The sequence below is a fragment of the Typopeltis vanoorti genome, chromosome 8 (genome assembly GCF_054136105.1).
Source record: "Typopeltis vanoorti isolate ZY-2024b chromosome 8, IOZ_Tvanoo_1.0, whole genome shotgun sequence".
In the NCBI taxonomy this organism is placed as follows: Eukaryota; Metazoa; Arthropoda; class Arachnida; order Uropygi; family Thelyphonidae; genus Typopeltis; species Typopeltis vanoorti.
In genome coordinates, this window is record NC_143556.1 from 122483728 (window position 1) to 122510362 (window position 26635).

The window sequence follows — 26635 nt, forward strand, 5'->3', positions numbered from 1 at the left end:
TAGATTTACTAATAAACCTTGAAAGGTTCACATCATCTGCAAATAACTGAGTATATTTCCTTGCAAGCCAGTGACAACATCATTGGTATAAAGATTAAAGAGCTAATGTCCTCCCAGTACTGATCCCTGTGGAACTGCTCTTATAATCTTGCTTTTCCTGGATGCTGCTCCTCTCTAGCATTTGTCAGACAGCCAATTTCTAATCCACTAACCTGAAATCTGACCCCGTGTGTTGCAACTTAAATATCAACCTCTCATTTTGCACCTTATCAAATGACTTTTCAATATCTAAAAAAAAATTAGTATATACCTTTCCCCCTCGTCAACCACTCTTGTTACTTTATTATAAAAAGGCAAGCAAATTACTGCAACAAGAGCACCACTTCACATATTATATTACTGTCATCTGCCCAATTCTGTATACAATTTTCACTAATTTCTCGAAAATCATAACAACTTTAGAAGAAATACAAACTGATTTATTGTTAGACACATGCATTCTACCATCATGCTTGTGCAGTGGCACTGTGTTACCCTCTTTCAACTCATTGGGCACTTTACCAGTAGCTATACTTTCATTGAATAGCTAGGTAAATGGAGCTGTCAGTTCCTTAGCACATTCTCTTATAACATGTAGAGAAATCCCATCCCATCACACTGCCTTCCATAATACTTAGTATTTAAACACATTTACCTTATACATAACTTTCAGCTGTTCCCATCCTTCAAAGAATAAAATTTGTTTTTTCAGGATGAAATGCTCCAAAACAAAGAGATTATTAAACAGCCCTACTATGTCATCTGCAATATTCACTCGACCCCCATTTCCATCTAACATATCTATTCAGGCACAATAATTTCTTCATATTTGTGACATAATTAAAAAATTCCTTAGGATTTTCCTTATAGTTCTAATCCTTTCTTTTATTCCATTTTTATCTTCCTACCTATACTAATAACTTTCCTGACTTGGGTTTTATATTCCTCATGCAACTGCTCTCCACCTCTCTCTTTATACTTTTTTCATATCCTCTTTTATATCCGTAGTACCTGTTTGATTTCACTAAAAATCTACTTTACACCAGATCATGTTATCTTTTTCACTCGAGGAATGCTGTTTACCATTAATATATTGCGCTTCTCCCCCCTAAAAGGAAACTGTCTCAACTCAAAAATTATTTTCTGAATGTTCCTGGAATCCTTAAGTGCAATTCTTAGAGTAACTGAAGGCCTCCTCAAAGGACATTACTTCATTATATCCAAATATCATAATTGTAATTGCAACAGCTTCCTTGCAATTCTTTTTCCCCGTCTCCTGAAAGTAGTGTATTTTTGAGTTGGGAGAGTATTCTTCTAGGGATGTGATATATTTCTGTTGATAAATACTTCTTTGGTAAGTCCATGCATTTCTAATATCCCTCCCTTGCAGTTCTCCATGGAAGTGCTGCTGGTGGATTTCTAATATTATAGTCACCTGCCATATTATCCTATGTATAATTAACCTCTTTAGGTTAATTATACATATGTATAATTAACCTCTTTGAGGATACTGTACATTTAGTTTTTTTTAAATAAAAACATGATTAATAAAAGTATAATAAAAGTTTGTCAATTGTTGGATGCATGGACTGAAAGTACAGAATCTCAAAAGTATGATTGAGGGTGAAATTGTGAAGCGGAGGTCAAGGATTCAAAATTTAGAAAGATTGAATGATAGGTTGAATGTGATGCGAGATTCAAAAGTTGAATTAGGTTGGATGAGGCAAGAGATGAAATGGATGTGAAGTGAAATTAAGAAAATTCGGGTGAAAACGATTAAAACAAATCATGTAGGTACGAAAGAGTTAATGAAAGATGAGCGAGTGACATTGTATTTCAACATCATTATTAAAGGTGTGCTGGATAAGAGGATGCACAAGGTATGTTTTCCAGGTGGTAAAATGAGTAGAGTGACTGAGGCATTGGATATGAGAAGGGAGCGAGCAAAGGAGTTGATGGTTTTAATAGGTACGAATGACTTGACAGAGAATAAAACGCACATTAGGATGGATATCAGGAGGCTGCTTATATGGATAAAAGAGAATAGTGTGACAGGAAGAGTAGTAAGCATGTTGCCTAGGTATGACTGTGGTGAGAAGAGGCAGAGAGCAAGGATTATGAATGGTATGTTAGCCGAAATGTGCGAGGAGAAAGGAGTACAGTTCTTTAATGTGTGGAATGAGTTTAAATTATGAAGAGAACTATATAAGAGAGAGATGGACTGCATTTGAATGGTTATGGTGTGAGTCATTTGGAGAGACTGCTGCTACTGGAAGGTAGAGAAGTGAGTACAGTGAATGAATCAGATCAAGTGGGAAGTGATGTGGAAGCACAGGAGAGATTGAAGAGGTGGTTATGAATGGGGAAGTGAGTGGCATGAGTATGGAGAATGGGTGTGCAAGAGGAAAAGGGAAACTAGGAGGCTCAGGGTGGACAGGAGTACACAGCATGAGAAAGGTGAATGCTCCAAGAGGATGTGAGAGCATGTGTAGACAGGAAAGGAATGGGATGACCTGGGATTAAGAGGAAACAGTTGGAATTTGAAGAGGGTTCTAAAATGAATAAGCAGAAAAGGAAATGGCCCCAGTTGAGCATGGAGTTCAACTTATTCCAACAATTTTTGTTCACCCAAAAATTGTTGGAATAAGTGAGACATGGTAAGATGAGGACTACATCTGACAGGAATAGAGATGGAAGGGTATGATGTGTTTTGTGAGGATAGAAGGTTATGGTTATCATAAAAAGGGGGGGGGGGAGTGCTATTGATGATAGAAAACGAGTTTTATCCATACAAAGTAGAGATGCAAGAGGGAAATGGTGCCTGTTGTTTTGAGGCAGTATGGTGTGAGATAGAGGTAAATGGAATGAAATACTTGATTGGATGTTGTTATAGACTAGGAAATGTCGATGGTAGTGACTATGAAATGTAGAATCAACTTAGTCAAGCAAATAAGAAAAGAGTGATTACTGCATGATAAGTTGATAGTCAAACTAGAGCGGATATTAGATTGGTGCATTAGATTGGAGACCGGCTATGTGATAGGTATCAACCAGTTGTGTATGGGGGAACGATATCCAGGAAAAGGAAAGTCACTAGCGGTGTGCCTCGGGGTCTTTTTTAGGTCCATTACTGTTTAACTTGTATATTAATGATATTTCTGCAAATTTGGATAAGATATTCAGTTTTATCCAGATGATGCAAAGAACCATGAAGAATAGAGAAGATGTTGTGGCCTTACAAGAACACTTGAATAAATTGAGTTTTGGGGCATGGGAATAGGGATATGAGTTCAATGTTGCAACATGTAAAGATTTGGAAAACAAAAATGGGATGCAGAATTTATGCTTGGTGAGGATATATTGTCGGAGGTGGAGGAAATAAGAGATCTGGGAGTGATAGTGAATAAGGATCTGAAATTTAGGGGACACATAGCCAAAATTGTGAAGACAACACAAAAGCTTCTGAGAATGATGCAGAGGACACTGACTTGTAGAAGTAGGGAAATTCTTGTTCCATTGTATAAGGCCTTCATTAGGCCAAACACGGACTATTGTGCCCAGATTTGGACATCTAGTTTTCAGAAGGATGAAGAGATGTTGGAAAGGGTCCAGAGGCAACTAACTAAGGTATTTTCTAACCTCCGAAATGTCGAGTATGAGGTTAGATTGAGAAGATGCAATTTGCAGAGTCTGGTGGACAGAAGGAAGAGGGGAGATATGATAGACATCTACAAGTTAGTAATGGGTTGTTTTAGGATCAATGCTGGAGAGGTTCTACAGAAAATAGTGGGAGATCAGGGAAGAACCAGAGGTCATCCCTGGAAACTGTATAAAGAGGGTGTGAGTAAGGGAGTGAGAAGCAGGTTTTTTTCATGCAGAGTTGCAAATGATTGGAATGCCTTCTCTGAGAATGTGGTGTCTGCAGAGAATCTGAGTGTGTTTAAAGCATGGTATGATGAGCAGTGTATATGATAAAAATCCTCCCAGATGAGTCTGACTCCATGTGGTCTTGGGTAATAATAATAATAATACTTTTTAAATATTTTTTAACTTTTTGTGATATTTTAGTATTTTCCATAAAATATTGCATAATTGTGGCAGCCACTTAATTGGAACAAAGTGTTCTAGTTCTGATGTGTCTCAATTAACTGGAATCCACTGTGTATTTGTGTGTGTGTTGTCAGAAAGATGTGAGATAGTCAATTATATTACTGTTTTTAGTACATGAACTGCAGCTAATTCCAAGGTAAATATAGAACTGTTTATTTAAACAATAACAATTAGTTTTGCTATGTTGGGATATATATTTAACAGCATCCACTCTGATTAATAGGTCAACTTCAGGGATGTGGAGGATCAATTATTTCTTCATCAGGCCATCTTAGATCATTAGACTTTGATAGGAATGGAAAATATGAACCTAATTTGGATTGTCTGTGGCACATTATTGCAGCTAATAACAAAGTGGCTATGATTACTTTTCAAGAAATGGATATTGAAGAATCACCAAACAACACATGTTCTTATGATTATATTGAAGTGAGTGATTATCTGCTACTTCTTTCTTTCATTGCATGATTAATTAACATATTTATTTTATAATGTATAATGATAATTACTCTTACCATTATTATTATTAGATCTTCGTGGAGTCAAAAGGCTCCATGTCAATCATGAGGTCGTGATTTTTAAACTGTATTTGAAACGGTTACTTTTTTTTTCCATACTTTCTGCTGTCTGCCACTGCTAATAACTCTTCAAGCAGAAATCTTGTTGCTCATTATTTATTCCACTCCCTCCTTATGCTGATGCAGGAGTCCATATGAATGAGAACTCTCACATGTACAGTCTATGGGTTTTAACTCCATTATAGCATGGACCCAGAGACACAGAACCTTCCCTCAGCTTTGTATAGTAGTAAAGCAGCTTCGCTAGTGTATGGGATTGAACCAGATGGTAACATGTTTTAGGAGGCTTCCTGATCAACTAATCATGCTGATATCTATGCAGCCAGGTCATGGCTGGAGCAAGGCCATGTAATAGTAGTCTGGAGGCACTGTCAAGGCCACATGTTGTGGTTGGAGAATCATTGAGATATGGGCAACATATTCAAGAGTCCATTTTCTCCCACTGCATTTCCTCTTTCTTTCTCTTTGCCTTCCGAAACATTAAGTATGAAATTAAGCTTAAATAATTATAGTGTCTCTGCTGTTAAATTAAAAAGTAAACCTCCCCCTAAATTAAAAAAAAAAAAACAACCTTAAATCCAAAATCTCACAAAAAATTTTTATATCCACTTTACCAACATCTGTGGCATCAATAATAACTTAAATTGCGTGCGGCATCACCTTCAAACATCCAGACTTGATGTTTTCTGTCTGAATGAATGCCAAATTTCCACTGCATCAACCACAACCCATCTTACCTAGCCAGATTACACTCTGTCAGATTCCTTCCACCATAAGGGAGGGAGATGAATGCCTTTGTGTGAGCTGATATTCCTTGTCAAAGGATGACTAATCTGGAATTTCACCTTTTTGACTTCCACTGGCTTAAGATTTCATTTCTTTGCGACATTTTGTTTTATTCATCTGCTGTCTCTACCATTCTCCTAATTCTGAAAATCATTCTGATTCTTATCTTTGATTTCCTTCAATCCAAATTTCCAAACAGTGAAATCATCTTTCTTAGTGATTTCAGTATCCCCAACTCTAACTGGCTTCCATTGTTGACTTTCACTGACCAAGCTGGAAGAGAGGTAGAGATTTTAACTGTAAACAGTGATCTAAAAGTGACCTTAAAAAGGACTAAGTGTAACTTAGTCCTTTTTAATGACAGTTTTACATAATTAATGTATTGTGGAAAATATTGTGGAAAACTTGCTGCTTGTGCAACTGGCAGTCGTGCCTTCTGGTCCCTTGCCAGCTGTTGGGCTCAACTTTTGTCCATCTGTGCTATACCCTATTCCTGGACCTAACAGTAGCATTGATTCACCATCTAAAGACAAAGTTGATGTCCTGGTTTCATTCTCTCTTCCATAGTTGATCATCACAATTACAGCCTTCTATTCTAGAACATTGAATCTCATACCTCCTGTGACCTTCCACCAGAAAGGCATCAGAAGAATTTTGAAAAAAAACTGGATACTACAAAGGCAACTGGTCCTGATAGAATCCCACCTATTGTGCTCAAGAGATATGCTCCTGAACTAACACCTGTTTTTTATCATCTATATACTAAATTGTACTCATCTGACATCTACCCTAGAGCATAAATGCAATCCCTTATACAGACAATTCCCAGAAAAGGTGATAAATGTCTACCATTATGCTATAAACCTATTGATCTCACCTCGGTTTTGTCAAAAGTAATGAAGAAGATTATCAACAGTCAACTTCATCGACACTTGGAGAACTGCCTTCTAATTAGTTACAACTGATATGGATTTTGCCAATCTCTATTCACAGATCTTCTGGCCTACATCACCCACCTCTGGACTCATTCTGTAAAAAGATTTCAAAAAACAATTGCTGTTGCACTTGATATCTCCAAGTCTTTTGATCAGGTCTTGTAGTGAGAGTTTCTCAAAAATTATCATCATAGAGACTGCTTCATCCTTGTATAACTACATTGTTAGTTTTGTCTCAGATCAATCCCAATGTGCAATGGAGGACAGTGCTCCTCTTCAAAGTTTCCTGTTAATGCAGGTTTTCCTCAGGGCTCTGTTATTTCACTTACTCTCTTCCTAATATATATAAATGATCAACTCTCATTTATATAAATCAGAAAGCAGGTGATTGAGGGAGAGTGCACATAATGATTTATATAAATCATCTAGAGCACTCTCGCTCATTCTTCTCATACGACGAGCCTTGCAGTGCACAAACATTTCAAGCTTCATCGTCATCTGTAATGAGTGCCTTGAACAGTGATCTCTACAGTATCCTTGACTAGAGTGAAAATCTGGTCACCTTCAATGCATCCAAAATACAGTTTTGTGTGTTTTCTCACAAAAAAGATCTCAGATCTTCTCCAGTTAATTTTGATAATGCTCAGCTCAGCAGTCAAAACCAAATCTATCATCTTGGAATGACACTCTTATTCCAAACTTTTCCTGCCTGGCATAATCATATCACTTTCATAAAATCATCAGCTTCCAAAATATTTGACATCCTTTTCTGCTGAAGACTTCTCTTCTGACTGGTTATTTACTCTATATATATTCCAAATTAGACCAACCTTGGAATACTGCTCTTATGTTTGGGATGGTACACCTAAGATGTTCCTAAATATTGTATATGGTGTTCAGAAAAGGTGGTTTGGTTGATTAATGACACATCTTGAAGGAATTACTAGAGGTAGCAAAAGAAAATAGTGAGAGAGAGAGAGAGAAAGTTAAGATAGTGAGTCTGTTGCCACAGTATGACAGAGAAGAGTTGAGAAAGAGGGCCATAATTGCAAATGACTCTATGTGCAGGTTATGCAGGAGGAGTGGTGTGGAGTAAGTTTGATGGGAGAAAGGATTTATACAAGATGGATGGTTTGTATCTAAATGGATTTGGTGTGCAGAGACTGGAAAAAGTGTTGTTGAATGAAGTGAAAGTGGATGTGCAGAATCAGGGAAACTAGAGTTATTAAGGGGGGAGGGGATGGATATGCAGACATCAGGGAGGCAGATGAGTGTAAGAATGTGTATAATATGCCCGAGCTAGTACGAAGGACAACAAATCAGAATGAGATAGTTAGTATAAGGCATCAAGATAGGGGTGGGATTAATAGGCATCTGCATTTCATGTATACTAAAGCCAGGAGTATTACGAACAAGAAGGAAGAATTTTTGGCCTTGATTGGCTCTTCCTGACTACAGGTTATTGGCATTAGTGAAACATGACTGACAGAAGATGATATAGCTAGTGGGATAGAATGTGAAGGGTATAGTGTGTTCAGGAGGGACAGAGAGAATAAAATGGGGGAGGAGTATTGTTGATGATAGCTGATGAGCTACAGCCAAGGAGAATAGAAGTTGAACTGCAGGATAGAGAAAAGAGCATATTTGAGGCTATTTGATGTGAGATTGAGACTAGCAGAACAAAATATACAGTTGGGTGCTGCTATAGACCAGATGATGGAATAGATGGTGGAGACAGTATGCAAAAGCAAATAGATGCAATAAGTGGAAGGAGGCTAATTATTATGGGAGATTTCAACTATAGAAGAAGAAGAGGAAGGAATTGGATTTTATGCGGTTATTAAGGAATAACTATCTGAGACAGCATGTAATGGAAAACACTAGGGGTACGAGAGTGCTTGACCTAGTAATTGGATGTGAGAACTTGACTGTAATGAGTATGACCACATTGCGACCAATTGGTGAGAGTGATCATAAGGTGATCACCTGGGAGCTGGCTAAATGTGTGGAATTTTCAATTAAGACAGGGTTCATGTGAAATTACCAGGCTGGCAAGTATGACAAGCTTAGGAGATTGCTTGGTTCAGTGCCATGGCATGTAAAACTGCAAGGGCTGGATGTTGATAGCGCATGGGATGTGGTTAAGGAGCATTTGCAGGAGGTAATGGCTGACTGTATACCTAGAGTCCGAATAGTAAATCAAGTAGAGGTTAAATGGATGAATAATACCTTTAAGCTTAAGCTGCAAAAAACAGATACAACTGTGGAGGGAACTTAAGGAGAAAGGTGATCTGCAGGCACACGAACGGTATAAAGCGCAGGCCAGAAGGTAACGAGGGTGGTAAGAAAACCAAAAGCGGATTATGAAAGGGAATTAGCCATGCAAGATACAGAGAATCCCAAACAGTTTTTTCGATATGCTACATGTAAAAGAAAAAAAATTTATACAGCAGAATGATTTTAAGGAATACCGATGGTAGGGAGGTAACCGAATCAGTTGATATAGTGGAATTACTGAGCGAGCACTTTGCAACAGTATATCATCCAGGTAGCGATATTGCAGGAATGAAGAAACCAATAGGTTATGCGGATATTGTGGTGAATAAAGTGGAGGTGAATAGTCTGTTACAAAACCTTAATTTGAATACTTCTGTGGGATTGAATGGTATACCAGCTCATGTCGTAAGTGAAGCGGCTAAAGAATTGTCAGTACCCTTTACCATTTTGTTTAATTTGAGTCTCGGGTCTGGATTAGTCCTGAGGGGGTGGAAAGGAGCAAAAGAGTTCCACTGAATAAAGGAGGTTTCAAGACTGCTGTTGCAAATTACTGACCAATCAGCATATCAGGAGATGTTGTCAAGGTCATGGAGAAATTCAGGAATGGATAGATGAAAATGGGATACTGTTTCGGGGACAGCATGGTTTTGTTTAGGGTAGATCATGCCTCAGTAAATTGCTCACGTTTTTTAACACAGTGACGGCCAAACTGAATAAGGGTAATGGGTTTACAGTGATTCTACTGGACCTTGCTAAGGCCTTTGACAGGATTCCACATGGAAATCTAATCAGTAAACTGCACAATATGGGGATGGATATAGGGTTGGTGAGATGGATAGAAGGTGGTTGATGGAAAGATATCAGAGAATACTTTATTCAGGAGTAGAGTCCAAAACATTGTTTGTGACTAGTGGTGTGCCATAGGGTTCTGTTTTTGGACCACTACTATTTAATTTTATTAAATAGTAGTGGTCCTATATTCATTAACGATATAGGAAAGGATCTGAGAGGAACTTTTCATTTGTTTGCTCATGATGCAAATTTGGTTAGAGCAATAGTCAATGCACATGATGTTAAAATTTTGCAGGAAGATTTGAGGACTGGGCTAAGAAGAATGGATGTCAATTTAATGTGGCAAAGTGTAAGGTTATGCATTTTGGGATGAAAAAATTAGCAGCAGTATATTACAATGGTGAAACCGTACTCCAGGAGATAGATGAGGCCAGGGATTTGGGAGTGTTGGTGGATAGGGAGTTGAAGTTTAGGAGGGCACATTGCAAAAGTGGCTAAATAAGCTCATCAAATCACTTGGTTACTGAAGAATACTTTGACGAGCAGAGACAAGCAAGTTATTGTTCCTCTGTATCGAGCCTTGATAAGAACCCATCTTGACTACTGTGCCCAGATTTGGGCACCTGGGTTTCTTCTTGATGGAGAGGATCCAGATGCGAGTGACCAAGATGATAGCAGGTCTATGAGAACAGGTTGCAGAAATTCATTGATAGGGGGAAAAGGGATGATATAATTGAAATTTTCAAATTACTGAAAGGTTTCTATAAGATTAATTCAGAGGATATTTTTGAGAACAGGACTGGTGGTGGGAGGACTAGGGGCCATCCATGGAAACTGGCCGAGAGTGTGGTTAGGAAGGGTGTTAGAGCTAGGTTTTTTACTTGGATAATGGTAAATGAGTGGAGTAAGCTGCCAGAGTCTGTTGTGGGTGCCTTGAACTCATTCACAGTCATGTTTGAATGTTTAAATATTTGAATGTTTGAATGTTTAAATACTATTTGAATGTTGAATAGTTGTTCTTGACCCTTTCTTTTAGGGTTACACGGTGATCAGCATTCATTTTAAAAATTTTATGGAATTGACAATCGTGTTAAAAAAACTTTTTTTATTATCCCAAAGTTTCGATCTTCACATCTAGATCATCATCTGGAGCGTACATAAATATATAGAACAAACTGAGTTACATCATTAACTGTAAGCTAGAGAACCAATGATTTGATCATGTTATTCTACTGGTGTGACCTCTGGTAGATAAAAATAAATAAATAAATAAATAAATAAAATAAAATAAAATAAAATAAAAAATTAAATTTTACATCAAGCTAAATTCTATTTTTACAATGACAGGAATAAACATTCTTTTAGATGTTTTTCGTTCAGAAACAATTGGTGTCCTATTTTTAGTATTATAATTCTTATTTTTGATTTACAATACTGGATTTCCTACAGTCCTGTTTATAGTTGTTCTTGGTGAGGAAGGTCGAATATATACCTTCCATATGTTTGAGATTTTTAAACCATCATTGTTATTCAGATTGGGGTGGTTGCTGATAATCTCACAGGCTTCCTTGATTTTCCATTCATACCATGTTCTAGTGTGATGTAGACAGCTGGTGGTTTTCCAGTCAATTCTGTGTAAGGTATTCAGGGCATGATCAGAAAGGCCAGCTTCACCGTAATTATTAGATTTAATGTGTCGTTTATGTTCTTTTTGTCTAATAGGAATAGTGCATCCTGTTTCTCCTATATATGGTATGTTGCAAGTACAATAAATCCAGTATACTCCAGGGTGAGCTAGTGGAGGGAGTGGGTCTTTGGATGAATCGAGTAAGCTTTTTAATTTTGCAGGAGGTTTAAAAATGGCTTTGAGGTTGTACTTTTGTAGTACTCTGTTTATTTTGTCTGATATTCCTTTAATGTAGGGAATGGTTATTGTTTTACTGTAATCTGGTTTGTCTTTGTTTTTTATTGTGGTTTTGTAGAGAATTTTGTTTATAGTGTTTTGGCTGTATCTGTTTTTTTTGTAAGTTATTACTAATAATTTTTAATTCGTCTTTCAGTGCCTGTTCACTGGAACAAATTGTCTGAGCTCTGTTTTTTAGCATGTTGATGACACCTAGTTTATACATATATATTGGCCCGTATGTGTCGGTTTTCGGTAAACAGTGAAGGAAAGATTGTCCGAGAGAAGACGTGTGACAAGTGTATCTAGAAACGGAAGTGTGTTGTGTTTTTCAATTTCATTTGTGAACTATATGCGTTTGTGTTGTTTGTTTAGGTGGCTAAGGAATGTGTCTAATATCTGGCGGCCATGGGACCAGATCGCGAAAACATCATCAACGTATCTAAGCCAGACTTTGGGGTTTAGAGGGGAGGAATCTAGGACAAGTTGCTCAAAATGTTCCATGTAAAAGTTAGCAATACGGGGGGATAATGGCGAGCCCATGGCTGTGCCTTCTTTTTGTAAGTAGAAGGCGTTTTACCATACAAATGCGCATGTATTACAGTCGGGTTATTTTGTATGGCAAAATGCCTTCTACTTACAAAAAGAAGGCACAGCCATGGGCTCGCCATTATCCCCCCCATTGCTAACTTTTACATGGAACATTTTGAGCAACTTGCCCTAAATTCCTCTACAAAATTCTTTACAAAACCACAATAAAAAACAAATACAAACCAGACCACAGTAAAAAACAAATACAAACCAGACCACAGTAAAACTATAACCATTCCCTACATTAAAGGAATATCAGACAAAATAAACAGAGTACTACAAAAGTACAACCTCAAAGCCACCTTTAAACCTTCTGCAAAATTAAAAAGCTTACTCAACTCATCCAAAGACCCACTCCCTCCACTAGCTCACCCTGGAGTATACTGGATTTATTGTACTTGCAACATACCATATATAGGAGAAACAGGACGCACTATTCCTATTAGACAGAAAGAACATAAACGACACATTAAATATAATAATTATGGTGAAGCTGGCCTTTCTGATCATACCCTGAATACCTTACACAGAATTGACTGGAAAACCACCAGCTGTCTACATCACACTAGAACATGGTATGAATGGAAATTCAAGGAAGCCTGTGAGATTATCAGCAACCACCCCAATCTGAACAACAATGATGGTTTAAAAATCCCAAACATATGGAAGGTATATATTCGACCTTCCTCACCAAGAACAACTATAAACAGGAATGTAGAAAATCCAGTATTGTAAATCAAAAATAAGAATTATAATACTAAAAATAGGACACCAATTGTTTCTGAACGAAAACCATCTAAAAGTATGTTTATTCCTGTCATTGTAAAAATAGAATTTAGCTTGATGTAAAAATTTATTTTTTATTTTATTTTATTTATTTTATTTTTATTTTATTTTTTTCCACCAGAGGTCACGCCAGTAGAATAACATGATCAAATCATTGTTTCTCTAGCTTACAGTTAATGATGTAACTCAGCTTCTCCTGTATATTTATGTACACTCCAGATGATGATCTTAATGTGAAGATCGAAACGTCGAGATAATAAAAAAGTTTTTTTAACACAGTTGTAAATTCCATAAAATTTTTAAAATGAGAGTTGTTCTTGACATGATGTTATTGCCTCACTTGATGAGTCTAAGGACTCCTTGGAGTTGCCTGTAATAATAATAATAATCTCTTTTAAACCCTCTTCAGCCACTTTCCCATAAAAGATCAGCTTCTTCATCATGTCTCTTCTATAGATATTTTTATTTCCACGGTTTATCATCATTAGCATCGATTAATTATGCTTACCATTCCAACTGCTCAACGTCTCTTTACAGTTGATCTGCTTACTCTCTGCGCCTGAAACTCTCACATCTTTCCAATTATCGGTCTTTCCCATGAATCATTCCCAAAGGAACCTTCAGCAATTTGAGAAGAATATTAACAGATTACTCTTATCTTGACTCGGGCCTACATGCAACATTTATTTGCTATAAGTGCTGCTGACTCTGGTGTGTGGGAGTAATATAAAAAAAAATAATAATAATAATAATATGTTCTTTCTCTCTATCCCTATAAATAATCTGTTCTGCATTAATCCACCATAAACCCCTATGAAATGATAGTTTAGGATCACATCTTCATTCCTCCCTTCCTAACAACCGAATTCTGTAATGTACATTCACTTATCTCTCATTATATTGCATTTTGAAACCTTTTCTGAAACTTTCCAAAACATCTTGATATCCTTGAAGCAAAGTTTCCAGGATATGAAGATGTCTGGAGAGACTGTTGTTTTCTAGGTGAGTAGATAGGAAAATTTAAAATTGTACAAGCAGAATGTAGCAGAGATGACCTTATGTGAGGATAGTGGCTTGAGTAATTGAATTGGAAGATAAGAAATTTCACAAAGTTATAAATTTAGAAAATAATATCTCTATTCTTTTTAAAGTTAAATTTAAAACCAGAATAACATGCTTTAAATTCTGTTTTTTCTCCTTCAAGAACAGCCTTTATAGATATCTTAAACGGAAGCTCATTATCATTTAAAGGTGGACAAAAAATTATCATTATAGGAATTTTTATCCAATCACTGGTGATTTCTCAAAAGAAAGATAGAGAGGCTTAGCTTCCTCTAGAAAAGCAGTGAAAAGAAAACATCACAACATGAGCTACACAATTCATGCTGTGAATTGTGTAGTGCAAGATTTGAGGTTGATGTTAGAGATAGTGCAGCAGAAATGTATCTGAGGAAAGACAGCTTGCATGTTACCCTGGTATGATAATGTGGAGTGGAGAAGAAGAGTAGTGATAATGATTGAGATAATAGCAAGAATGTGTAGAAATAGACATCTGGAATATATGCATGGTACATTTGAGGAAAGAAGACAGCTGTATGCAAGATATGGATTACATTTGAATGCAGAAGGGTGCTGACATCTAGAGTGACTGTTGTTTTCTAGGTAAGTAGGTAGGAAAATTTAGAATTGTACAGGTAGAATGTACCAAAGATGACCTTATGTGAGGATAGTGGCTTGAGTAATGAGAGAGTTTACAATATACTATAGAGTCAGGTGGAGTATGAAGGAAGTTATAATAATTATAAAAATACTGGCAGTGCACTTAATTTTCTGTATACAAATGCTAGGAGCATTAGCAATAAAGGGAATGAGTTTGTGGTATGGATTGACTCAGTCTCTCCAAAAGTTGTTGGTATCAGTGAAACTTGGTTAACTGAGGGTGTTATTCTAACAGGGATAGAAATCAAAAGGGTATAGCATATTTTGGCATAATAGGGAGGATAAATATGATGGTAGAGTGTTACTCGTGATAAAGAAGTGAATCGTCCTCACTAAGGGTGAAGAATCACAGTACAGATAACATTATTGGCTTTGAGAGTATATGGTGTGAGATTTTTTTTAAAAATTATTTAAAGATAATAATCTTATGTACAGGATTAATTGGTTTTGGTTCTCTGCAGCCAGGCAGAGAGGTTACATGCTCATTGATTGTTGAGATAAATTACATAAGAATAACAATTGTTATAGGATGATATTACACTTTACGTTAACAGTAACAGTTATTATAACATGATACTACAACTTATATGAAAATAAGCTGCCATAAGACTATTGCATATTTACATGAAAGTAACAGATGATCATGATTCACACTGTTAAGCATGAAAATATCTTCTCCCATTCTTTGGGAGGGAAGCAACGATGTCATTTCTGTGTTGGAAAGTGGACTGTGATGGAGTTGCCTTGCTCAGCCAGGAGTTCATTCCTTGGATTCCAGTCTTGGTGGAAAAGGTTTAGGGTGTTGTTTTGCCTGTGTCAATGATGCTCAAGTAGGATACAACTTCTCACCTTTTATTTGAAGGCTGCAAGGAGATGGTTAGCCAACTTTTTCTGTGAAACTGTTGCGCTGTCTGGTCTTGTGTGTCAAAGATAGAAACTGTATATTACTGCTTCAGCAGTAATATACAGTTTATATGTTGCAGATCAAAAACCATTTGATCTGCAACCTTTAGTTGCAGATCAAAGGTTGCAACCTTTAGTTGCAGATCAAATGGTTTTTGACTCTTCATGGACAAGATTGAGAAATTTCTCTTCTGTATGAAGACAACCGCAGGTTAAGGCTGCCATTTCCCAAGACGAATGGATTAATTGGATGTTGATGGGTCATTCTAAGTAGATATGTCAGACTGTTCCTGCTCAGTAGCATAACAAAGAGTTACCTGAAACATCTGGGTTGAATTTCCATAATATGGTTGGAGTGGGTGTTGCACTGTGCCACATTCTACACTGAATATCTGTGTCAGGTTTGGTGGCTCTTGTGCGATATGGTAGGTCCCAGTGAAATGGTGTTTGGTGGGATGATGCAGGATTTTCTATTGAAGTGCTTTGATTAGACTACTGTATTAGAGTGCCGTAGATTTTGTCTATATTGCAAGGTGTAAGTCTCTCCCATGCATTGTTGGTTTTTATCAAAAAGAGAGGTATCAAATCTTCTGTCAGGAGGACTGAACCCCTCTTTCATTATGCTACTAGGCATAGCAGCTTGAAAAGCAAATTTCACAGTATATATCTGCTCGGCCTGATTCCCATATTCTAAGTCAGTGATTGTGAGTGATTTTGGAAAGTGACAGGTAATGCTTGGAGTAAGAATATCACCCAAGACCCTTGCCCCTCACCAGCTCCATGGAGGATAGAAATTGTCTCTCTGAGTGTGTGTGATGGGGTCCTTACCATCGTGTTGTGGAAGATGGGTTCCATGAGGATTTCAGGAAGGACTGTCTTCACTGTGTGCTGGAGGTTTAACTTCTTCTATCTTCGTACAGCATTATTGTAGAAAATAAAGAGAGACCTCCAGTGGCAGAACTGAAAATATATTTTGTGGTGTGTTTATGTGCCATTTTCTATTGTAGGATATTAAGGAAAAAGTGAGTACAGAACGTTGTTATCCTGTGGTCAGTGGTGGTCAAGTTTTGTCCTCCTTCTTTAAAAGAAGTACTTAGCTTGGAGTAGGGAAAGCCAGTTTGTTTGGTTCCATGTGAATTGATAGATGGTTTTTATTTGCTTGATAAATTGCACTGGTGTTATGAGAATCTTTAGTGTATGCCAAAGGACACTGGTAGCTATTTGGTTAACAACTATTGCTATTCTGCTTGTGGATGCAGAGGCTCGTATTGCTGCCCTCTTCCCTAACTGGGCTTGAAACAATTAATCAGTGTATCCCATTTCTTATCTACATAAGCGGGCATGTTTCCTAGGTAAATTCCCAGGTATTTGTTTCCTTCTGTGGACCAGTGACCAGACATTGGGGAATCAGTTCGGTTTTTCCATTTGCCATACCACAGTCCTGTGGTTTTATGTGCGTTTAGTTTAGTTCCTGAGGCTGTTTGGTATTCTTGATATGTTGTTTGTATGTGTACAGAAATTCTCTTCTTTGCAGGCTATAACTGTAACATCATCAGCATATGCTGTCAGGGTTATGGCTTGGTAAGAAAGCTTAGGGTGGTATGCCCTAAGCAGCATGCTTATTCTACGCGAAAGGGCTTTATGACAATTGTGTAAAGAGAACCTGAAAGTGGACAGCCTTGGTTAATACCTCTACTGTATGGTAAAGATATGGTGAGCTTGTTGTTTATTTTCATGCAAAAGTGTGCTTTAGCATAATAACATCTTAATGGACTGAATGATGCTTGAGTCTAGGGGATTACATCCCCCAGGATCACATGGAGGAGACTAGGGGATGTAAGAGTATTGGACCTGCCCACATTGCCTCTGATTGGCAAAAGTGAACATGCAATCTTCACTTGGGAGATTGTAAAACATGAGGAATGTTCTGTCAAGAAGAGGTGTGTATGTAGAACTACAAGGCAGGTGATATTATGACAAGCTTGGGAGGAAGCTTAAATCTGTACTATGGCATAAAACACTGCAGGGTAAGGATGTTAGTAGTGCATGGGATAGATATAGTTAAGAGCAATCTAGAGGAAGAAGTATTAAATTGTATATATAGGTTAAGGAGGGTTAAATATCAAGAGTTAGATGGATGAATAATATCATTAAGCATGAACTGCAGAAGAAGAAAATGCTGTGGAGGATATATATAAAGAGAAAGGTGACCAGCAAACTCATGAACAGTACAAAGCTCAGTCAAGAAAGGTGAGCCGCATGGCAAAGAAGGCAAAATCAGATTATGAGAAGAATCTAACCAATCGGGCCTATGGAATTCTCAAAGAGTTCTTTCATTACATGTCAAGTAAGAGGAAGTGGGAGATTAACCTTAATGAGTAATGATGGTCACAAGGTGACAGAAGCAGATAAAATAGTTCAGTTACTTGAGTGACCACTTTGCAATGGTATATCATCCAAGTAAGGTTACTGCTGTAACATATGTGATAGACACTGATTTGGGAACAGAGGTGGATGAATTTCACCAAACAGAGGTTCTTAGGATATTGCAGAATCTCAATGTATATACAATGGTGGGATTAGATGGGATATCACCTTGGGTTTTGCAAGAATGTGCAAGGGAACTGACAATGCCTCTAACTAGGCTGTTTAATTTAAATTTAACTCTGTAACTGGTCTTTGGAATGTGGGCGTGAAGACAGATTGAGGTAATGCAATTTACAAAGCCTCATGAATACAAGAATTAGAGGTGATTTGATTGAGACATAAGTTAGTGATAAGTTGTTATCAGGTTAATGTGGAAGAAATTTTTCTTTAGATTTATGAGGGGGGGGGGAGGCTTGAACAAGAGACTCTTCCTGAATTTGTATAAGAAGGGCGTGAGCAAAGAAGTAAGGAGAGTTTCATGGAGGCCTGCCATTTTTGTTTCTCTCTCTCCACAAAAGTAGATGTATAATAGAAAGAAGATAAACAAAAACATAACAGCATGAGTAATTAATAGATGAGTGATTAATATATATAAATTAATAATAATAATAATTTACAGTTATGGTTGAATAAATTACATTTTCTGATAATTTTAATGTACAATAATAATAATGATGATAATAATTTCTTTATAATTTTTTTTCACACATTTTATGGATATTATATAAATACATTCATACCCGTACATTGGTTGTATTTGTTTTTATTTCTTTACTACATTAATTTTACTAAAATTAATTATATACAGTGGCCAGATAGAACATATAGATCATACAGAGCATCCCATAATGCTTAGTGCAGTTTTGATCTTTAACTGTTTCAAAAGCATCACAGTTGCAGATTTGCAATAAATATCATTTGAAAGTATAACTATTAGAGTTTTTGATGCATGAATATTATTATTTCGTTACATTTTTCTTATTTTTTTTTTTAGACTAGTGTGATTGAAGATGGCAAATATTGAAGAAAAAGTCAATTGCATCCTGTGGCTTGCTGAATTCAAGTCCATAACAGCAGCAAGAAGAAAATTCTCTGCCCATTATAACAAGGGGTTCCCCCACAGAAATTTAATTAATAACTGAATGAAAAAATTCAAAGAAACTGACAAACCCAGATCAGGGAGGCATTCAAGGGAAGTGAACGTGTTCGAAATAGAAAGGGCATTTGATAAGAGTCCCAAGAAATCAGTGCGATGTGCTGCTGCTGAGTTAAATGTACCAAAAACCACAGTGCACAGAATTCTAACCAGACAACTCCATAAACATGCTTACAAAATTACAACTGTTCAAATGCTACAAGAAGAGGATTATCATGCCAGGTTGGATTTCTGTCAGCTGATGGAGACACATATGGAAAATGACACAGATGTTATTGACATGTTGACTTTTTCAGATGAAGCAACATTCCACATAAGTGAGAAACATAACCATCACAATTGCCACATTTTAGGTACAGAAAAGCCTCAGGTAATGTGGCAACAGGAAAGAGACTCACCAAAAGTTAATGCATGGTGCACAGTTTGGAGGTTATTGACATGTTCTTTTTCAGATGAAGCAACATTCCACATAAGTGAGAAACTTAACCGTCACAATTGCCACATTTGGGGTACAGAAAAGCCTCAGGAAATGTGGCAACACGAAAGAGACTCACCAAAAGTTAATGTGTGGTGCACAGTTTGGAGGTGTTGCATTATCGGGCCATTCTTTTGCGATGAGCCCGCTGTCGGTGAATCTTAATTAGGAATTCTTCAGAATATTTTTATTCCCAAATTAAAGAGATTAAATCTTATGAATAAAACCATTTTCCAACATGATGGGGCACCTTGTCACTATGCGACACAGGTATGAAAGTTTCTGGATGACACTTTCAAGATTGGTGGAGGAGGTGCCCTTGTGTGGCCATCCTCGGTCACCTGACCTGATTCTGTTAGACTTTTTCTCATGGGGTCACATCAAAACAGTCATGTATGCTTTAAAACCTGCTTCTCTCGATGATCTTAAGACTAAAATTACAAACACAATCAATGCAGTCACTGCTCAGCAACTACTAAACATTTTCCAGAACTTCAAAAATCACCTAGTTATATGCATCGCACAAGGTGGCGGTCATGTTGAGCACTAACAAGAAACAAATCACTGTAGTACTTAATTACATACTTGTAATTAAACTTAATTATATACTCTATAAACTATTATATACTATAAATCTGTAACTTTTATAATGCTGGACCTATTAAAGTTTAAAACTGCACTAAGAATCAAGAGACATCCTGTATAATAATAATCTCTTAATAATAATATTATTATTATTATTAAATGTCATGGCATTGACATTATTCTGAGGTAGGTGATATAGAGGACAAGTTCTGCTTTAGATCATGATCACTGATTAGTATGCAGCTTGCCAGACAATGAAAAGGTTGACTATTCATTACCTTCACCGTTATGTTGTGAGCACCAAAGTGAGAACAAAAGCTCATTCATTGGATGAAGCCATCTTTCTCCCTTGTCCAGAATAATCTAAAATAGGCTAAATTCCATGCTGGGAAATGAATATAATAAGGTATAAAGATGATCAAGGACATCTATTAATTCAGGAGCACATTTCTTAAGTATAGTTTAGGGGATACCATCAGGACCAGAGACTTTTTTTTGTATCAGGTTGTTTAAAATTATTCTGATATCTTTCTGGTGGAAGGTCATGGGAACATGCAATGTACTGTTCTTGATATACTTGGTGGTAATTTTGCCTTGGGCATGTACAGGAATTGGAAGAAAAGAATGATTTCTGTAAGTCAGTTTTGTCCTTAGTTGTTGCAGTAGTACTATGTGGATTATAGAGAGGTTGGGAAGCAGAGATAGAATGAAATTGTGTCCAATGGCTTTTGCAGGGAACTGGAAGGCACAGCTGCCATTTCAAAATACAACTTTTTTAATTTAGCTCTCTGAAATTGAATTATATTTGCTAATCAGTTTTGCACACAATATTACAGAAGAAAATAGCTGTAGGCAGCCTGTGGAATAAAATTATTGAGAACAATGACTTGCTCATACATGAAGATATCTCCCACACAGCTACTCAGAAACTGAAATCTAGACAATCTGTCTGGAGAACTGCTGTGTGAATGTTGCATGAAGGTTGGATACACCACATCTACCTAGAAACTACACTGGCAAAAACACACCTCTAACTTGTATGCCACCTACTCCAACTGCCAGAATCAAGGGTTTTGACCTTCCAAAACATCTATCATCTACACTTACCCAAATAAGGACAGAACATGGGAGAGGTAAACAGATGTTCCACAAATGGAAAAAAAATGGACTGACTCTCCATACTGAAATAGTGTTAATTTATCCAGACCATTAACCATATCATTAGCAACCACCCTGTGTTCTCTTGTCCTGAACTTATAGGAGCTTTTTTGATGTTAAATTATGATCCTTCTCTTTTTCAATTGGTTAGACTATAATAAATTTAGTTTAATTCTTTATCCAAGTATAAGCACACGTTTAGTCATGAAGTATCTTTAGGACTGAGGCAACTCGTGGTAAAGGTGGACCATGCTCTCATCACTCCTCGTCTTAGTATCTCCCATAATGCAAAGCACATCTCCTTTTGGGCATGTATAATGCTATGTATTAAGGGAAGGGCCACTGCCCAGACTGGTTTCGACCTTTATTGAATGTTCAAGTACAGGTCAAACTCCAAAAACTCAGCATTGTTCACCTCAGTGACAGGCTCACCCTGCCATGGAAAAGAACTCTCAGCGTTGGCTTTACCCCATGACAGACTCACCCCACCACTGAGCAGAGCTGCTCATTTGCTCATATGTCATCTGAGGGGGTAACAACAACAGCCATCCCTCAGTTAACTTCATGGGCTACAGCATCGCCATTCATCACCCAAGCTTCCAACTAGTTTCGACCTTTATTGTGGTCTCATCAGTGGGAGCCAGACCCAGAGGTGGTGATACCAAGGTGGAAGCAATGGACAAGTCATATTTACCTATACTAATTGCCAAAAGGTGTCTCACCTTATTATTAATTTACTCTGGATTTACAGAAAGATGTTTGAAGTTTTTTTTTCACTTGCTTATTATAGTCTTGTTAGACTATAATAAATGTAGTTTAATCCTTTATCCAAGTGTAAACAAACAAACTTTGCACCTAAAGATACTTCAGGCACAAACTTTGTTTGTAAAGGTGGACCAAGATCTCAGCACTCCTTGTCTTAGTATCTTTACCAAGTAATTTTATAATAAGGTGAGGCACCTTTTGGCAACTCGTATAGATAAATATGACTTCTCCATTGCTTCCACCTTGGTATCACCACCTCTGGGTCTGGCTCCCACTATCCAGTCCTCAATATAGGTCGAAACCGATCTGGGTTGTGATTATACATGTCTGCAAGGAGATGTGCTTTGCATTATGGGAGATACTAAGACAAGGAGTGATGAGAACTTGGTCCACTTTACCACTTGCCTCAGTCCGGAAGATACTTCAGGTCCAAACTTTGCTTACACTTGGATAAAGGAATAAACTAAATTTATTTTGATCCTTCTCTATTTTATGTAATAGTTTCACCAGTTTATTCCCATCACTTTCCATATGTACATCATTTGCTACATAAATAAATAAATTATTTTGCATTTGTAGGCTGAGAATGAAGCAGGATTTAAGTCTCAGCCCATTTGCAATATGCCATTTTTGGGCTGCATAACACACTTCTTGGTAAAGCAAGGCTTGGATAATAGCTAGGAATTTTTAACAGAGTTGGAAATGAAAGTCCTCATTCCAACATGGATAATTTTTATAATTCAGTGATGGCAAGATCAATATCTGGAGTCTGAAAATAGTAGAAGAAATACTCATGATCTAAAGCAGAACTTCTTCTCTATATCACCAACTGCAGATTAATGTCAGTGATGTTTAATATGTCCTACCTTAGTAGTAGAGTCTCAGTGTCTTTCTACATGTTATTGGTATAGTACCAAAGAAAACCAGGTTAAGAAAATGGCTGAGGGAGTGGCATTACACTAGAGATGAAATGCACAAAATTTTGGTCCGAGTTACTGAGAGGAGAAGTGACCTCACTAGCATATCAACAGAAAGAGACAGGTTGAAGAAAAGATTTTGAGTATTGGGTAAGTGGAGAAGATTATCTGACATTCTGGTTGGTAGATGAAAAGATTGCTTTACAGCAGATTTTCCAGGCCTGGTTAGCTGAGTGGTTAACATATCCACTCTCCAGGCTGCTTTCTTGAATCCTGCCATGGGCATAAGTGATGGTGTTTGTTTTTAGATTAGAGATGAATTTCTTATTTGGTGCGAGGTCTGTTTCACTTACTGGAGGCCTGCAGTGGCTTGAAGATGTTCCATGTTTGGTCTGTAGAGCAGGATTTCTGGATTGTGTGAAAATAAATAAAACATCATTAGCCTGGCCACAGTACTAATGTATTATACGTTTATAGCATGTAATGGGTGGGAATCATAAAAAAAAAGCTTCAGCTTCTCTTCTGGAGTGGTGAATAGATTTTTTAAAAATGGAACTCGTTGGAATTGTAGACATTAAAGTCACCAATGGTATCAATGTTTAGCTAGTTGGACTGCAGGAAAACAGCATTCAATAAAAATAAAAAGCCAAAAAGGAGACAGAGTAGTTATTAGAATTAGTGGAGGGATAGAGACAATGTATGAATAATAATAATTATTATTATGTGACACCTTCAGGGAGTCCAAAGGCTCATCACAGGAGGGCACACTCTACTCTGCCTTGCTAAATATCTCATCCTCTCTACTACTACTTAATTCTCCTACTACTACTATCCATGTTTGGATAGTAGTAGTCCAACAGCATCTATTGCTCACCATCACCAACAACAGTATTTTTTTCTGTAAATTGCGTGTGTTCTGAAGGCCAATTTGTCTTCTGTAAGCAGGATTAAAAACCCGAGTTTTCTGGAGGAAAAAATCCTGCTACATGAGATCGTCTAACTCACCTTCAGTATAATATAATATAATATAACATAATATAATACACAATGTAACAAACAAAAACTGTAAGCCATAGAATGTCCTAAACAGGAGTGTCAAGATTTAGCATTTTCCAGCATGCAATATCAGAGTGCAAAAAAAAATGCATGGTTATGGGACAAATGTTTGATCGGTAGATGTGCAAGAGTTTTTATTTATTTATTTTTATTTTATTTATTTTATTTTATTTTTTGTCTGGTAAGGTTTTTTTGAACATATTTCAATATGTTAAAAATTTTTTTTTTTAAGATTATTTTTAACTACATTAAAAATAAAGAATAGGCATCACTGCCATTTCTAAAGACCACATAGCCTCCTTCTAGGCACAATATGGCAGTGGATTTTCAACCAGCTGATTGAAAATCTTCCTACTCCACCTTCAGGTTTAGTCCTGTGTTCTGTATAGCAGCCAGCATGTGGAACTGCTTTAATGCTGTAGCCCAAAATAGAGGAGGTACTAAATCTTTACATTATATTTGGCATAATCTTGAAGGGTGTTGCTCAAGTTGCTTGTTTGAGGAGTTTGGGGATTGCAGACAGCACCTAGAATTTCTGTTCTGGGTGCCTATCAGAAGTGGCATTAGCCACTTCATTCCACCAGTATTTAAGTGGTGTTTCACCATGTGATGACTCTTCGCTATATGGCAAAACTGGATCTAACTGGAATTGCATTCAGGTAAGAAAGTTTCTTTTTTAGAGAGCACCCAAAGGACTTTAATGCTCTCCGCAACTATTCTTATTTAATACTGTCTTCTCGAAGTCTGGAACAATCCAGAGTTCAAGAAGGCATTGTTTAGTTGTTGGGAAAAGCTATCATGCTTCAATGACCCATTACTTACTAAAGTGGCTCATTTTGCATTCTTCTTCTTTATAAATGGGCCTAATTTATTCATTCTTTGGTGTGTTTTCCAGTATTTTACTTATTAGATTGAGCACAATCAAAGCCATAGTAATTGAACATTTTTTGATACCTGATTCTTGGGTTTGATGTGTTGCAAAAAAAAAGCTTCTCTTCTGCTATGATTAGTAATAAGAATAGCAATCTATCCAAACACTGTCTGATTTATACATATTCCTAATGGGCATAGTAGGTATCTTTTTCTCTTTTTTTTTTGAATACTCATTACGAAATTCTCATTTTGAATTCTCATTACGAAAATTCTTTTGGACTTCTCGCATATCTGGCTACACCAGAAATTCTAGTATTTGAACCAGTATTCTAGGATTTGACTTTATATCAAGTGATCTGATTTATGGATAATAGCCACTAGAAAAATTTTCATCATCTCATTTTCCTTTTACCCTCTTTTACCTTGCGGTGCCAAGAGTTTATTAATCATCAGACCTAAACCGTTCACAGAATAAGGTGGTCAGCCCTACTTCCCAGTGTATCCTATTTCCTGTAGTGTTGAGTTCTCAAGGCCGGTTTGCCTGTTTTGTAGGATAAAAAACCCCAGGATAAACTGGGAAAAAACTTGCTGCCCAAGACCGGCTAATTTGGCTGTGGCTGAGGAAGATTCTTCAGTTCCTCACATCACCGACAGGAATTGAACCTAGGACACTCCTTCCCCAGGCATATGGTTATGAAGCACACAGCCACTAGGCTAACCGAGTGGACTAGAAAAATTTTAAAGATCCATATTTAAAGTATTTCAGGTGAAGTACCTTCTACCATATTGTAAATTTCCAATTGCTTTTTTCGGATGAATTTCATGTAATACTGAAATTCATCCGACTTCATTTCTATATTTTATGTTATTGTTCTATCACCAGTTTCCTTGTTTTTAATTTTTAAAGTATTTTCTCCAGGCATCTAGTATATATTCTTATCTTTCATTTTTAATATTATCCAGATGCAAAAACCCAAAAAATCATAATTTTGCTTATTATTTTCATTAATTTTAAATTATAACTACAAATGATACATGTTGTGAACGTATTTATTTGTCCCATATGTTTAAGAATTATAACAGTACTAATAAATCTTGCAGATAAGAGATGGCCTGTCACCATCTGACTCCTTAATAGGTCGATACTGTGGTCAGACAATTCCTGGACCTATAACTGGTGTTACCAATAAACTCTTTGTTCATTTTCATTCAGATGACCAAGGTAACAGATTAGGATTCCAGGCAACATTTACATCCGAAAATCGTAAGTTCTTGAACTTTGGTTTCTGTCTACATTTATTATTATTAGTAGTAGTAGTAGTAGTATGATATTGATAATAATGGGAAATAGACCTTACTATCAAAAAATTTTTATTTCTTTGATTGGCATATCTACATTGATTAAAATCATATCCAAACATTTAAGAATCAAATAGATTATCATAAGATATAGATGAATCCTATCTTTTGTAGCTAAAAGAAATGTTCATTGTCGATATCATAAGATACCTGGAGGTGTCACATAATAATAATAATAATATAGGTTATAGAAAGGAGTCCTGTCTTTCATGGCTGAAAAAAATGTTAATTTTAAAAGGACTAAATTGTATATTATAGACACTAGTTTCTATAAATTAAGGAATAAAAAGAAAAAATGTGATAACTCGGGGGGATGGAGGGCTTTCAAAAATCAGGTACATTATGTAAACAATGATGCTGAGTCTGATTATTGTATACAAATGAGTTGTGCTTCAGCAGTTTATGCAAATGAGCCACAGCATAAAACTGGGTGTTTACAATTGGA

General features: G+C 36.7%; 1 protein-coding gene across 1 annotated transcript in view; it reads left to right on the forward strand.

Moving 5' to 3' along the window:
• The window catches only part of Cubn (Cubilin), a 2223842-nt gene that overhangs the window by 1840387 nt on the left and 356820 nt on the right, over positions 1-26635 (forward strand). The window contains exons 61-62 of the mRNA XM_090396294.1: positions 4373-4578; positions 25933-26095. Of these exons, the coding sequence (XP_090252420.1) occupies positions 4373-4578; positions 25933-26095 (369 nt within the window). The remainder of the gene's footprint in view (positions 1-4372; positions 4579-25932; positions 26096-26635) is intronic.